At 47.5% G+C, this 14866-nt stretch overlaps 1 protein-coding gene across 3 annotated transcripts; it reads left to right on the top strand.

The window, feature by feature from the left end:
• Positions 1-5723: 5723 nt before the first annotated feature.
• LOC142410560 (kelch domain-containing protein 1-like) lies at positions 5724-14108 on the top strand. Of its 3 annotated transcripts, none has more exons than XM_075503329.1 (12): positions 5724-6036; positions 6899-7004; positions 7514-7636; positions 8172-8385; positions 9396-9419; positions 10227-10349; positions 10912-11099; positions 11875-12074; positions 12399-12490; positions 12833-12887; positions 13574-13671; positions 13815-14108. In XM_075503329.1, the coding sequence occupies exons 1-12, from the start codon at positions 5924-5926 to the stop codon at positions 14027-14029; spliced, it is 1551 nt and encodes a 516-aa protein (XP_075359444.1). In that variant the 5' UTR covers positions 5724-5923; the 3' UTR covers positions 14030-14108. The 3 variants fall into 3 exon arrangements, with proteins under 3 accessions (XP_075359444.1, XP_075359445.1, XP_075359447.1); XM_075503332.1 differs by having other exon boundaries at positions 5936-6036; positions 6441-7004; XM_075503330.1 differs by lacking the exon at positions 10227-10349.
• The last annotated feature ends 758 nt before the right edge of the window (positions 14109-14866 follow it).

The raw sequence follows: 14866 nt of genomic DNA, 5'->3' as shown, positions 1-14866 counted from the left end.
CTGAGATGGGGAGAAAACAGCCGCATTTCTCAAAAGAGAAAGAGAGCGTGCACATCTGGCTGGGGGGAAATGCAAAGCTGCCTTATTCAAGCAGCGGTAACCACAGGACAACCTTGCAGAGAGACAGAACAGTAGGGCTTGGTATCTGTCAGAGTGAGATGCTCTTTCATTTAGCAGCTTGGGGAGGACTGTTCCTTCCTTTAGCCTCTCTTGGGGGAGATGAATGACGACCATCCTGTGGCCTTTGTACAGCACTTGAATCAGGCCTGAACAACTTGGGTAAGGCACTCTCCTTTTTTTTTCATCCTTTGCCTGTCAAGTTCCTAGACATTAAATGGAAGAAGATAGAAAAGGCCCTTCAGTCTGACCATGATGTCAGCACTGCCTCACTCAATGACTGCCTTTGGTCCTTTGCTGTGAGATCCACAGAACGCTGTGTGCACTTGCTGGTTAATGTATGATGCACTGTCTAGCACCTGCTCCACTTTCTAATTAGGATTTATTTACGATGAAAGGAACTCTGACCTGTACGTACATTAGATATTCCAGAATTATTGATCCTCAGCTGCACAGCTTATTTGCAGGCTAGTGGGTTATCACCACTAAAAAGCTGTTTCCCTTATAGTGTGGCCTCCCTGCTGCTAACTGGCAGCTACTTCCCCCTGCTGTCTGTCTGTTGCTCATATTAAGGTTCGAAATACATTTTGTCATCTTGTAAGAGGTTAATAAGGCCTGCCTCACACCAGTTTTGATCACTCACTGACACATAAATAGTATTTGCCAGTTTTCAAGCCATTAGTGGTTTTAGTTAAGGTAAGTTGCACTGTAGATGGTAATCCTGTTGCTCAGTTCTAGCTTTCTGAAGTGTGGACCAGCCTTTAATAAGGCTCAGGTCACTTGTTTGGAACTGTGCCTGTCTCCTAGTTTCATTGACTTAAGCCCAACAGCAGCATTGAATATGGTATGTCATCCCAATCAGCATGTGCCTGGTCTGCAAATGCAGTGTGCCCATAGATAGGCCTGCTGCAGTGGAACCGAAAGCATTCAGTGTGTGTTATTTCACTGCTTAAGTTTCCCAGAAGTATCTGGTATCTCTTACGAACACAAGATAGTTTTAGGCACAGAATATTTCATCTGCAGGAAACAGACACTTCACAGTTGTACAGGATAATTCCTCTTGTTTGTTTTTTTTTAATTTCCACATTACATGAGTATGTTGTTTCTCAGGTATTCAGATAGCATTCATTATCCAAGTGACAATTTCTCTTTGGAAGGATAGTCTTTATTAATTTTCTGATAAATGCAATAGCTTGGCTGTGTGGCTAGTGATTAACAGCAGCCATTCCCATTCAAAATCGAACCCATAGTTGGTTCAAAGAAGTAATCTTATTTCTCATGCGTCCTTTTTTCATTTTGGTGTATCTCCTGGATTTGTAGCCAATACTGCTATCTGGCTGAGGCAGTGATGGAAACCCTTATTATTTTAATTGGAGACCTTTGGAACTAGACCTTGGGTCTAGAAAGAAAAATGAATTAAAAAGGCAGTTGTACTTCAGAGAGTGAAATTAATCCTCAAGAAGGGAAAATTCCTTCTTTATTTCTGTGGAAGGAAGAGTTCAGATAGGTTTTTAAAATGTGTTTCTTCTCCCTGCAAATTGTGTCTAGAAATTCAAAAAGCTAAATCAAGGAAGAAGCTTCTTTTGCATTTTGGGTTTGCTTTTGCGAAAGCACAAAATAGTTTTCCATTTTGTTTTGAATATAATTTAGATCTAGAAATAAGATTTACATGTTCAGCCACAGATGCAAGACAGTCCTGTAGTGCAGGACTTGTATAAAAATTAGCTTGTGTAATTGTTTATTTATAATAATGGTAACAATCTGTTGGGCTTTTTTTTTCTGTCAAAGAAGGTCATAAGCTTGCCATTGATTTATCTTTTTTTTTCCTTCAGGTGTAATGTAGCAGCAGGAGTTTAAAATCTATGTGTTTTACTGAGGACAGAGAGTTAAAATTGCTTATATCAGGGACCACTTGTACTGATTTAATTTACTCACAAACTCTTTGGAGGCCTGTAATGTGATTCCTGTGACAGGTTATTGATGTCAGACATAGGCTAGTTGCAAATTAATGCTTGGGACCCATTTAATAGTTATGTAGATTATTATTGGTAATGAGCCATTTACATGAAGAGGTAAGATGAAATTGCATAAGAGAGAGCTTAGTTGTCTGACTTCAGGTGCTAAGAAGAAAGTTGACTTACTATGCAACTGAGTCTAAAAGACAGCCACACGCCTTTCTTTTTGGCTCTACCCTCTGCACTTGTCTCCTTGTAACTGTGTGTGCATGTAACCTTCATCTATGGCCTGCAGTGGGTCAGTTATCGTGGTGCTGGACCTGGTGAGGTGGGTTAGAGGTGAACCTTGTCAGTTGTCTAGGTGCTGAAAGACTTACTCATTCTTGTGGGGAATTAGGGTAGAGAATGAATCCCTAAATGAGTTCACTTTTATCCCCACTGTTTATACCCTTCCTTCTTGTCTCACTACCCCTACTAAAGCCACTCTACAGAGGATTTATCACAAGGTGCCTTAGGAACAAGGAGCACATCTGAAATAAGAGCCATAGATGTCATTAATCCAAGGGATTTCTTCTCCTTGTTTCTCTGCCCATTTGGGTAGAGGGGAGGCACTTCCTAAGGTTAGGTAAAGGAGAGCCCCTATAGGCTGTTCCTGGAGATTTAATCTGTTCATTAGACTGCCTTGTTGCTGTAAGATGAGTAGTAGAATGGTGTTTGACTTTCCTGGCGCCATAAGATCTTTGCCTTTTAAAATCATATGCTGCTGTCAGATATCGAGGAACACCAGAGGACTACTCCTTTTGATATACTGATGCTGAACCTGAGGACCAGAGGAACACTTGATAGACATAGAAGAGCATTCCTTGTGGCCATCCATGACTTCCTCTAAAAAGAGTGTCTGAATCCACTGTTGAGTGGTGTGTGCTTATGTGTATTGAGGCTGGATAAGAGACCAAAGCAACAAAGTTTTTTTTTTTTTGATCTACAAGTGTGAAAGAAAAGACCGTTTCTCCTTTTCTCATATCTGGGAAAATATTGGATGTGACAATGTCATGTAGATGTAGCAGAACATCTCAGTTGGTAGAATGAAAAACTAGGAACTGACCATGTTAAATACATTGGCTAATTAGACTGTGAAAGAAGCCAGGAGTTTAGCAGGATTCAAAGAGCTAAGTCATTTATCTAAATAAGTTGATTTGTAGTAAATACCAACTAAAAGTTTTAGAAGGTACATAAAACTGCAGAGTTCAAATAAATCTTGCTAGGAGAATTTTCTGTGGGGTTATTCCATGTTTGCCTCCAAAGAGTCTGGCAACTTATTCTGAAACACTGCTGCTGTTGCAGCTGAAGACACAACATCCAGGCCAGGTGGACTGTGGGTCTGACTCCCCTTGGCTTTTCTGCGTTCCGTTCTGGATTTTACGTGTTGCTTTCTCAGAAGCTTCATCAGAAGAAACGTACCCGTTATCAGGCAGGGAGAGATGAAGACTTTTGTGATCCATCAGTGAGGGTTATCTGGTTTAACCCCACCTGGAAAGGTGAGTCAAGTCCCTTGAGCAAGAAGCTGGATGCCAACCATTAAGCTCAGAGCTAAGGACGCTTAGCCAAGTAATTACCTTGAAGTTTAGGAGCTGCGTTTGGAAATTATAAATAGCTGGAGATGGTCTCCCTGCAACCTCCAGGTTGCCCTGGTGACTATCTGCTCTCCTCAGAGGGAAGCAGTCTGCTCTCAACTCACTGCTCCAAGCTGCTAGCACAGTCTTTCAATGGGGAGCATCTTGTAGCTAGTCATATCTTTTTCAGACCTATATTCTTGTGAAGTGTGATGGTTGTCTGTCAGTCCTTATCTATGTGATGTGAATATTTTTGATGTCCTGTGATTTCAAAATTGAGTTCTCAGTGCCAACTGTTTGCTTTTCATCTCCTCCCAAGAAACGAGTTTTAAATGGAGGAGAGGATATTTTAACAAAATGTGGCACTGAACCTCTTGCTGAAGGGCACATATGAAGTCTATATTTATAGTGAGCTTGCATTCTTTCTACACTTCGTTTGTATTGTTTATATTTGATGTGTTGTGGCTGATTTGTAATAGTATATTGGAACTTATTCCCTTTAAATAAACTTTTCACTATGCAACCAAGAACTTTGTCTTCCGTTTAAAGAGAGTGCCTTGATATGAAAAACTGAACTACAGACTTTCCAACAAAACAAGAATACAATTAAACTTAGTTTTATGAGCAAAGAAGAGGCAAATACTCAAAATGTGCTTTGCAGTGTACTGGACATTCTGGTTGCAAATGGATAGGAAAATGCTCTGTTGTCAGCTGGTGAGGATGGTTCCAGCCAGGAAATTTTCTGTCTCTTACTTGCTGGGATATTTTTTTTTAATTCTTCAAATTCCCTGCAATGCTTGAGATTATACTGAATGCCTGAAGAATTGGAGAGGAACAAGCAAGTAGCCAAGCTTGTGTCATGGACATGGGTAGAGTTTGAATGCTTTACACTCCAGTGCTTCATATTGGTACTTTTCATCTCCATTTGCAGAGATCCCCTATAGCTAGCTATTCTGTTACTTCAGCTTTCAATCTGAAGGATTAAAAACATCTCTTCAGTTACCACGTACTGATTAAATTATCTAGAGAAAAATGTTTGCCCTTCATAGCTCCTTGCCCTTCAACTTTATCTTACTATGAAGACTGTATTTACATGGCCTGAAGGAAGCACCTGCTAGTCAAAATGAGGAATGATACCTGAAGCCTGAGCCATCCTTCCTCACTTGTCTCGTTATGAAGTTCACTAGGACAAGTGCTACATAAGTTCCGTTGTCTCTGTTCTTGTCCTGTGTTTCCTTGGAGCACTTTTATAAAATAATTGATGGGCAGGTACAATCATGAAGCAAGTTGATCAATGGGATGGATGACTCTGCCAAGTTAAAGATGTTTCATCTCATTTTAAGACCACCAAAGAGAGACAGTGCTACAGCTATTTGATTACCATGCACTCACTATGAATCTATGACCTTGTGCTTGGCTCAGGCATATGGCCAAGAGGAAAACTAAGCAACTTGGTGGGGATGCAGGGAAGTGATGTGAAATTTCACAACGTTAGTTCTTTCCCACCCTATCTGTAACTTTTGTGGTTGGGCTGCAGCAGAAATGCTCTGATCATGAGCTGCTTGGTGAAGGTCTCGCAGCAGGCTTTGTTGGCCCTGCCTGGGAAGTGACTCTTCCCTGTTTCAGCTGCGCATGGCGAATATCGTTCTTTGGCTGCTGAAGCCCTGTCATTGATTAGCAATATCAGTTTTGAGCTTAGCAGAGCTATTCATTGTTATACAGGTGGTATTGGATACACAGTGGAGCCTCTGTAAACCACAGAGAGATTTAATTATTGTTTAAGGAGGATCTGCCACCATCCTGCCTTCTCTTGGTGGTAGCCCTGACTGCAGAGTAAGAGAAGCAAGTTTCACACCTGCTCCTTTTTATGAGGTACAAGAAATGTGTACAGATACCGTCATTTAGCAATCGGCAAACAAACCATGCCTCCCCGGAAAGGGTTGTGTGGCTTGGGCTCTAGCAATGAGCGCAATTTGCTACCGAGGCGAGGGCGGGCCTGCCTTCGGGCGGCCACAGCTGCTGCCCTTGCTCTCCTGCCCTCCTCCCCGCTGTTGGGGCTGGCCCCGGGCACTGCCGCGAACGGGGCCACTGCGCTCGCGGCCGCTCCTAGCGCCGGCCGAGGCGGTGCGGCCAGGGCGGGCCCGGGCGGCTCCCTCCGCAGGGAGGCCGGCGCCCTCCCGCAGTTGCGCCGCGGCGCCTTAATGGCGGCAGCCTGCGGCCCATGCTCCGCCCGCCGCCATGCTGCCCGCCTGCCGCCGGGCCCGCCCGAGGCTGGGGGACAACGCCCGGGAGAGCGGCCTCGCTTTCTACGTGCTGTGGGCGCTGCGGGAGCCGCCGCGGCGGCTCAGCAGGTGCGGCCCGGCCCTGCCGCGGGCAGCCCCGCCGCGGCAGCGGCTGCCCCGGGGGCTGCGAGGGAGCGGTGGGGCCGGCCCGGCCCCGTCCCTGTCCAGCGGTGGGCTCCCCCGCGGGCCGGGGCCGGCCTGCACGCCTCGCCGTGCCTCGCCTCTCCTCTCCAGAGCTGCCCTGCCCGCATGGCTGCGCTGCCCCAGCTCGCGGCTGCGCTCCCTTCCCAGGCTGCCGCTTATTTTCTTTATCGCGTCCCTGTGCAGTTTCCTCTTTAAATGACACAAACTCTCCTTTCGCCCTCCCCTGGCATAAACGTGTTTTCAAGCCTTTTCGTATATTTTTGGACCTTCCATTTTACTCCTTGATGATGATCTCTGTTTTCTGTTGTTTTTCTTCCCTCCCCTCACAGCCAGTCCAGCAAGATGGGTTTCCAGGCTTGGCTACCCCTGCCGTTGCCAAAGCAGCTGGTGGTGTTCGGGCTGGGAGACTGGAGCTGTTATTCTCCGGACACAAGTGTTGTGGCAGACGTGCTGGTGTCCCCAGGCGTCGCGCCGCAGCGGGTCGGCACACTGGAGCCTGCCTGCAGGTCGTGGCGGGAGCTGGTGCTGCTGGGGTGTCAGGAGGGGTGTCCTGGAAAAGTCTTCTGCTCTGTGGTGCTGCCTGGTTCTGCCGGTGTCGTCCCAAATCTGCTCAGGCCTGCCGGTCCTCCACCGTGGTGTTTCTCTCTAGGATGCTTTCAGCTTCCTTTTGGCTGCTTTCAGGCCTGGATCTTTTTCAGCTTTGGGGTGTTACCAGCTAGTGTGGGAGCAGGAATTTTTTCCTGGTCAGGGTCACCAGCGGGCTGAAAACCCATGGTCCCCTGTGCAGGTCTCTGGTGTGGGAAGGTGACTGGAGGACAGATATTTTCATGGCCTCGTTGAAAGAGATGGACAAAGGCAACTCTGCGAAGCTTGTCCTGACTGTCAATGGACAGGTAAAAGAGCCGACATCCTACTCTCTTCCTGCCCTGGGTCCCAAATGTTGTTGCTTCTGAGCTACAGAACTTCCTCTCCCATCCTCTTCTTTTCCTTCTCTTTGCTACTGTAAGGCAGAGCTGCCTCGCGCGGATCTGTTAATGCACGTCTGTGCTGAGCCTAAACCCTTTGTGATGCTCCAGGACTATTCCCTAAACACAGCTTTGCCAAAACACCTTGTGTGTTGCAGGAGACGGGCAGCAGAGAGTGGTTCACTTCTAGTTCCACTCTTTCCTGGATCTGTGGTACTTACACGGTTGTTTTACCTTGTGCTGAAGCCCTTGGATTTAGCATCTCCCAGTGTCTGGCTTTGCTTTTCTTTGTTTATTCTGTTGGTGCTGGAGATGAAAGCTGGGCTATTCCCTTGCAGGGATTCTGTCCCTTGCAAGACATCTTTTTGCTCACCCTTTGTGGATGGAGGCCAGCACGCTTGGTGTGTCCTTTTATTCTGTCTCTGTTTCTGCCGCAGCTGCTCCGAGGTGTCTCCAGCAGTACACCTGCCCGCCCCTTCCTCATCCCAGAGACCACCCAGTCACCAGTGCTTCCAGCAGATTATATACCCCTTGGCCAGGACCTGGAGGATCCTACTGTGGTATGTCTATCGTAGAGCCTTCCTTTCGTTATTTTACCCTCTCCTTAGTATCTTCTCTCTCACTTGTAGCTGCTCAGTTGATGTCTAGCAGAAATATTTGCTGCCGCTCTCTTAGTGGAGACCTGGCTAAGCAAGTTTGGGAGCTGAAGATTCACTTGTGCTAAAGAAAGTGGTACTCTCCATTGAAATGCCTTTGGAAGAGTTGAATTTAACAGCCTTTGGTGGGATGATCAATCAGCCTGGTTACTCCTAGCACAGATAGCCTTTCTGCCTTTTCAGTTGCCTTGTGCTAGCTGTGCTCATCGCAGCCAGTAGTCTGAAAGCAGACCACTGGGCATATAGCAGCAGGTAGCTGCATTGCTCAGCATGTATTTGGCGGCTGATACTGTTGGCATGCTGGCCCTTAAGACTCAATGGGAAGACAAGCCTGAAAACAGTCATCACGTGAAACTAATCTCTGGCCCAGTAGTAGACAACTCACAGTAGCCTCAGGTCTTTTTCTTCAGGGCTGATTTGACTGGGACTCTTGTCACAGGTTAAGAGTCAGAGCTCAGAGGTGACTGCTAGAGCATCCAGGCCTGGGAGGAAGGATGTCCGCCCACCACTGAGGACCCTAGCGGTACCCTGTGCCCTGAAGCCACCATCTGGCAAGGTGGAAGCCAGTGAGGCCTGGAGTCCTGCCCACCCCAAGAAGCCCAGGAAAGTTTTATTTGAACCCACAGCATCTGAGAGAGATCTTGATGAAGAAGGTAACTCTGGCAGCTTCCATGTTTATTTTACAGGTCTTGTCTGAAAAATCTGTCAATGCTGCTGGGCAACAATTTGCCAGTCCGTTTCTCTGTATACCTCCAAGGCAAGATGGGCTTGTCTGTCTTGGCTTGCGAAATACCGAGAATGTGCCTTAGTCCTGGATAAAAAGTGCTTGATTAATTTTTGCCTGTTGGGAAAAGGCCAGAAATAGAACATGGGATATCCTTAGTGCCAACACTCTGTACCATAATATAATACACCTATCTCTTCATATGAGTAAAAGTGCTTTATAAATGAAGGCAAGTATTGTTAGTCTTGTTTTACACAAGAGTAAATTGAGGCACAAGAAAGTTACCTGCTGTGACATTCTGTAACCTCTCCATTAGTCTGTTTGTTCTTCTACTAACAGCATACCACCTGGTCCATAGAAGACACTGGTTATTATTAAAGTATAGAGAATATGAAAAGGAATATATGTCTAACTAGTATAATTGTACTGACTTTTCAGTAGTGAGAAGGTAGCTGCCAAGGGGTTTGGAAACAAAACCTTTAGTTTCTGGAGTGTGAATTCCAAGTCAGCTCCAGGGTGTGACCAAGTTTGTGTGTAAATGTTTGACAATAACTCAGTGGTCCCCATGTGAAGTGACTTCTTGGGACTTGGCTTGCTTCTCACAAAGGCAAATACAGCTCCATCATAAAGTCACTTCTGCTGTAGGCAGTGTGAGAAGGGGGGAAATCAGCTTCCATCAGAGGGGTAAAATGCAATGGTGACAGCATGATGGCAGTCAAAGGAAGTGTGCCCTGCTCTTACCTGTCTTCTGCATTTCTTCTGATGAGACTTTCTTCAGGATTCTTGGTCTTGCACCTTGTTTGTTGCAGTGAGGTAGCTTTGTGCTGGGGGTTGGAGGAAGGAAGGCCAAAGGGCTCTTAAACAGTGGAGCTGAGCACTTTCCATGGTATGTCTGCTGGCTGTTTTCTTTATGGGGCCATCTCTGTGTTTCCTCTGCAGATCTGGCAGTGGAGGAGTTGCAAGGTGAGGATCTGGTTCGTAGACCCTGGTTTGTCTTTTCAGCCACTCGGTGATGCTATTCCCTTTAATGTCACAGGCCTCTCATGCTTCATCCTTTATCTCCCCAGTGATCAAGAATAACAAGTAGGTTGTGTGTATATACTGTTCCTCTCCATGCAATTGCCCTCAGTATAGGTGCTTCCAGTACTTTCAGGCTCTCCAGTGCGCTTCTGTAGCCCCTCTGAATCTCAGGCACACCTCTGGGTGCATAGCCCTTTGAGACAAAGGGTAAGATGTGGAACTGACTTTGATTTAAAAGTATTTTTTAGCTTGCTCAGCCAACCACAGGGGCCTGGGAGAGGAAAGGAGGGGGAATAGAGTAGTACGAGGAATATTTCTGGAAGCAGCTCCAGGCTTCTGGTTGCTGTATCTTAGGCACTAACAAGTTGTCCCTGGGTAGCCCTCGCTCACAAGGAGTAACACAGGGGGATAGCACAACTGGGATATCCCTTCTGGGGATGGGTAATCAGTGGGGGGCATCCAAGCCTGTCTGAAGTGGCAGCCTGTATGTGTTCTACATCGAGCCAGACTCTTTGCTGGCTCCCTCTGCTAGCGATGTCTCTCCTAGTACAGCAATTATTCCCCAAAGCCAACAGAAAATCTTCCTCAGGGAACTATGTCTCTTGCCACCCCAGAGGGAAGGGACCTGGAGCCCTTGCCTTCCCATTTCCCCCCTCTGAGCTTTCAGCTGCCTTGTTCTCCCCAGCAGGGAGGGGACCTGGGGGTGTCTCGTCTGACACTGTTCACAGCCTTGTGCTCTCCCCTCCCCAGGCAGTCCCAGCCCACGGTGGTGCCATGCCATGTGCCTCAGTGACCTGGGGACAGCTGTTCTGATCGGTGGAGAAGGTGTCGATCAGCAGTCCTGCAAGGATGCACTCTGGAAGCTGGAAATTGGTGGGGACTTTAGGGCTATCAAAGGCAATGGGGGCAGTGAGACTTAAGGACAACTCATGCAGATGGGAGGGGGTACTCAGGGGTCTGTGCATAGGGAGGGAACAGCAAAGGTGTTACATCTCCTAGCATGGTCAGCAAGCTGAGATGACAGCATAGGGTGCCATGAGGGGCTGTGTGGTTGTATGTGAGAGCCCTCCAGGAGCTAAGGTATAAGTTCTGGAAGGAGTTGGGTGAATTTTAAGGGGTAAAAGCAACAGCATGGTTTGCAGTCTGTGTGTGATGACTGGTGGAGAAGTGTGAGATACAATTCCAGTGCCTTGCAGCTTTCTGCACCTCACCAATCCTCTCTTCCACCTTACTATTCCCCACCTAGTTAGTGTTCCTCTTCATTTCTTACACAGAAACATTTCTGTATGAGTCCACTCTGGCCCTGAATCAAAGGAGAGGAGGAGATGAAGGGAGCAAGGTCTTGAGTAAAGATTTTATGACATATTCTTTAAATCTGGAGAAATCGAGAGCATCTTTGACCTTCCACACCATCTGTCTGGTGTTGCTCCCACAGACAGTGATTTCTGGCTTCCAGTGGGTATCCAGCTACAAAATGCCATGCCGTCGTGCTTGCATGGTCACACAGCTACCTACGACCCAGACACCAAGCGTATCTACGTCTTTGGGGGCATAAGGGAGGACAAAGACTACAGTGGCATCTACATTCTGGACACAGTCACCTGGAAATGGCTCCTCGTGGCTGTAAGTACTGCAACTCTTCCAAGATAAAAGCACAGGAGGGGTGGCAGGTCCTGCCTGAATGTGGCAATTGATGTGCCTGTATCCTTATTCCGGTAGTCTTGGTCCACTGTTGCTGCAGGTTGTCTGAGCTGCTTAGCTGGGACTGACAGATATAAGAAGGCTATGTTGAAAGGCCACAAGCTTGGCAGAAACCAGGGCTGTGCCTGCAATGAATGAAGCAAGGTGAAAAAATGGTTGCTGCAGAGTGCTGTGTCTGACCAAGGTCATGGGTGGGAGGTACTGTACAAGTGGCAGAGGGAAATGGCCTCTCATTTTATATGGTGCTGTTGAGAGGTTGAGAGCTGCACTGGATGCTGAGGTGAAGAGCTGGTCTTCTCAAATCAGGGACTGCTCTGAGCACAGCAGATCTCTGAGCTCTTTAGTTGCCTGTCATGTCCTTGCAGAGGGCCCTGTCAGCAAGGGACTATCTGTCTCTTTCCTGGCTAAGGCACAAGATGGCTTTTACAGAATAAGCCTGGATGAGACCTTTCTGTTCTCTGTCATCTTCTGAGGAAGCTGGGGTAGGAGGTTGACTTCCTTCTCTCATCAGAGCATTCTGGTGGTGGAGAGTACGCAAAGGAGGTACTGTCTGCCTGTGTGGCAAAGATCTGGATGGGGAGCCAATAAAGTGAAAACTGAGACTTGTCAAACTCACAGCATGATGTGGGCCCCTTCCTATGGGTCATGCAGCAAATAACGCACTTCTCGTAACAAACATATGTTGAACTTTTTCCAGGCTAAAGGGAGGATGCCAGTGCTCACCTACCACAGTGCTACTATCTACCGCAAGGAACTCTTTGTTTTCGGAGGGACTTTCCCCCAAAAGGCATCGCTGGCAGTTGGAGCCTGCAGCAATGTGCTCTATGTCTTCAATCCGGAGCATGAAATTTGGTATCAGCCCATCTCGGAAGGGGAGAAGCCTCTGCCTAGGCTTGGGTGAGAGTGCTCTTATTCCAGCCCTCCAAAATAGAGCAAGAAACCTCTGGTCACCTTACCTCCTCCCCAGTGTAATTTCCTAAACATTAGGTGATTGTTCTCCACCGTTTGGTCCTTAAGAGAGGGCTACGTTTTGAGCAATGTGACTCCCAGTACCTCCTGTCATGAATCCTGATGGGATTCTGTCCTTGGGCTGCAGTGGCTGGGGGTAGAGGCAGGTGTAGACTGAAGCGATGGCAGCCCAATAGCAGAAGCCAAGGCTGAAACATTCAGTTTTGGGAACTTGCTGAAGATGCTTTGTTCACTTGTTTCTTCTCTGCCCAGGCATTCAGCTACTCTACTGAAGAACAAGCTGCTGATTTTTGGGGGTCGGAGGACTTCTCTCTACCTCAGTGACATGCACATCCTGGATCTGGGTAAGAAAGTCTGTGCCAGATGGCTGCCTTGGGAAGGTCTGTTCTAAGGCTCAGACTGGGGAATGAGGGATGCTCGATGGGAAGGTAGCATTAACATGACAAAAACTCCTGACTAGGCAATGGAGATGGAAAACTATGGGGTAAAAAAAACCCTTTATGGGGTAAAAAAAAACCTTTCTGGGGTAAGAGGGGAGGGAATGGGGAAAAACAAGAGACTGCTTTTTTGGAAGAAGCTGGCTAACAGAGAAGGCAGGTTGCTGATGTGGCAGAGTATGGAAGTTTTTGTCTAGTTATGAGGCTGAGCTTTTTGGGCATTTCACCTGCCTTTCCCCTGTTTGTCAGGTTTCATGGAGTACACGCCAGTCCCCCTCCTCACAGGACAGCCTTCTGCACGTTGGTAAGATCCTATTGCAGACCCAGGAGCTATCTTCTTCCTCTGTCCTTTCTCTTTGAAGCCAGGTTTAAATGGTACTTGTGATCAGATCCATTTGCATATCTCTGTCCCGCTAGTCAAAATACAGTGGATGGCCCCTCTGCTGTGGGACCAGAAATTCCTGTGCTGTCTTAGTTGGTGCCTGTAGAGTGTGAGGAGTACAGACCCTTAGTCTCCCTGGAAATCTGCCTTTCAGGCTAGGGGATGTTTCCTGCCATGTGCTAGTGAACTGTATTGCCTGCTGTTTGGTCCCTGCAGTACCTGGAGTACAACAGACACACAGAGAGGAAGAAACTCTTGTACCAGGACTATGCTGTTCCTAAAGGGACACTATTGCCCACTAGAACAACAACCTAAATCAGACTGAAGCCCAGCTAGCCTGCTATCTCACTCCATAGAGCAAAACATAGGAGTTTTGATAGCTCCTTCTGAGATAATGAGGTGCTTTTCAGGCCTGATTATGGCCTGACCTGCAGAGGCAAACAAACAGCTCTTTCAGGGTTATTCAGCAAGTCAGGGCAGTAGAGAAGCAGAAGTTAACTTCCATTCTTCATCCTCCTGCTGAAATCTGCCCACCCCTGCCCATTGCCGAGTGAGGCAACCCCAGCAGGTTTTGCTGTAGTCAGCTTTTGGCTTTGCTTTGGTTGCAGTTTTCACGCAGCTCTGGCTGTGTCGGACCAGAAGGTTCTGATCAGTGGAGGCTGCAATGCCAAGGGAGCCCTGCAGGATGCCTTTGTCTTCCACCTAGGTGAGTGACTCTCCCTCCGTTTCCGTAGCTGAAGGCTACTATTGGGCTGCAGTGGTGTTTCTGAACACCTAATCTGGTCCATTTGTTTCATCCCTTGCACTAGGAGTGGGCTTGTCAGTATTGATAGTCCCTTTCTACTTCAGATACTCTTTCATGGAGCACGGTGATCCACCACGACCTGTGCTCTGTGCCCCGAGCTGGCCACACATTGCTTGACCTGACTCCTGCCCCCCAGATGGATGTGGACAAGGAGAACAAAGAGGAGCATAACCTGCACACGGTGTTGGTCTTCGGGGGCTCCAACTGTGCTGGGACCTTTTACAACAGCACAGTCAAGATCCAGCTGGACCTAGGATAAGGCACAATACTCAAAATGAGCCTGGAACAGCAAGGGCTCTTCACCAGCCTGAATACAGACATGGATGGCAATAAATGAGTCCAAGCAATGTGGCAGTCCAAGCATCTATATGTGGGTGAATGCTGCCTTGACACAAGAGATCAGGCATTTGTAGTCTTTCTGAAGGCTGTGGCTATTGCCCTCTTAGGGTAGCTGATATACAGCTTCAGAAATTCCCTCCCATATCCCTGGCTTGGTACCTCGGTTTGGGTGCCAAAACATTCAGTGGGATCTGAGCTGAGCCTGCACAGGAACACAGTCACAGGCTTCTGCGTTTCCCTTCTTGCCCTACAGGTTTCTGGGCTGGAATTCCTGGGGTGCTTTCAGCTCTGAAGGTGCCTCAGGTGTTGGGTTTCATTTGGAATGAGTGGAATGGGATTTACTCCTGCTGCTTGGAAGGTCCTCACAGTGAAAGTACAGGCATGATTCTGGTTTGGAGGAAATCTGGGGAGGGATTCCCTTGGGCAATAGAGTGCAGCTGAGGACTAGGAAAACACCTAGAGCAGTGTCTGAGGATGGGAAAAGGAAGAGAACACCATCATTCTCAGCATATGGGAGTGAGCTATTTGTGTCTTGCTGACTATGGCACAACCACCTCGCTTTGCTCTAGACAGACCTTTCTTATAAATTCTGCAAGACTGCCGCAGGACATAAGGAAGAGGTAAAAATCAGCTGTCCCAGGTAGTAATTCTCTTGTCATTGCAAGGGGTGGCAGAGTTGCTGACTGTTGGCTGTTGCAAGACCTGCGGGACCCAACAAAGGTTGGGATTAAGCCGTTTTGTGTCAGACTAGCTCTTG

The sequence above is a fragment of the Mycteria americana genome, chromosome 5, assembly GCF_035582795.1.
Source record: "Mycteria americana isolate JAX WOST 10 ecotype Jacksonville Zoo and Gardens chromosome 5, USCA_MyAme_1.0, whole genome shotgun sequence".
Lineage (NCBI taxonomy): Eukaryota > Metazoa > Chordata > Aves > Ciconiiformes > Ciconiidae > Mycteria > Mycteria americana.
Note: the sequence above shows the minus strand (reverse complement) of the source record. Positions and strands in the feature narration are given on the sequence as shown.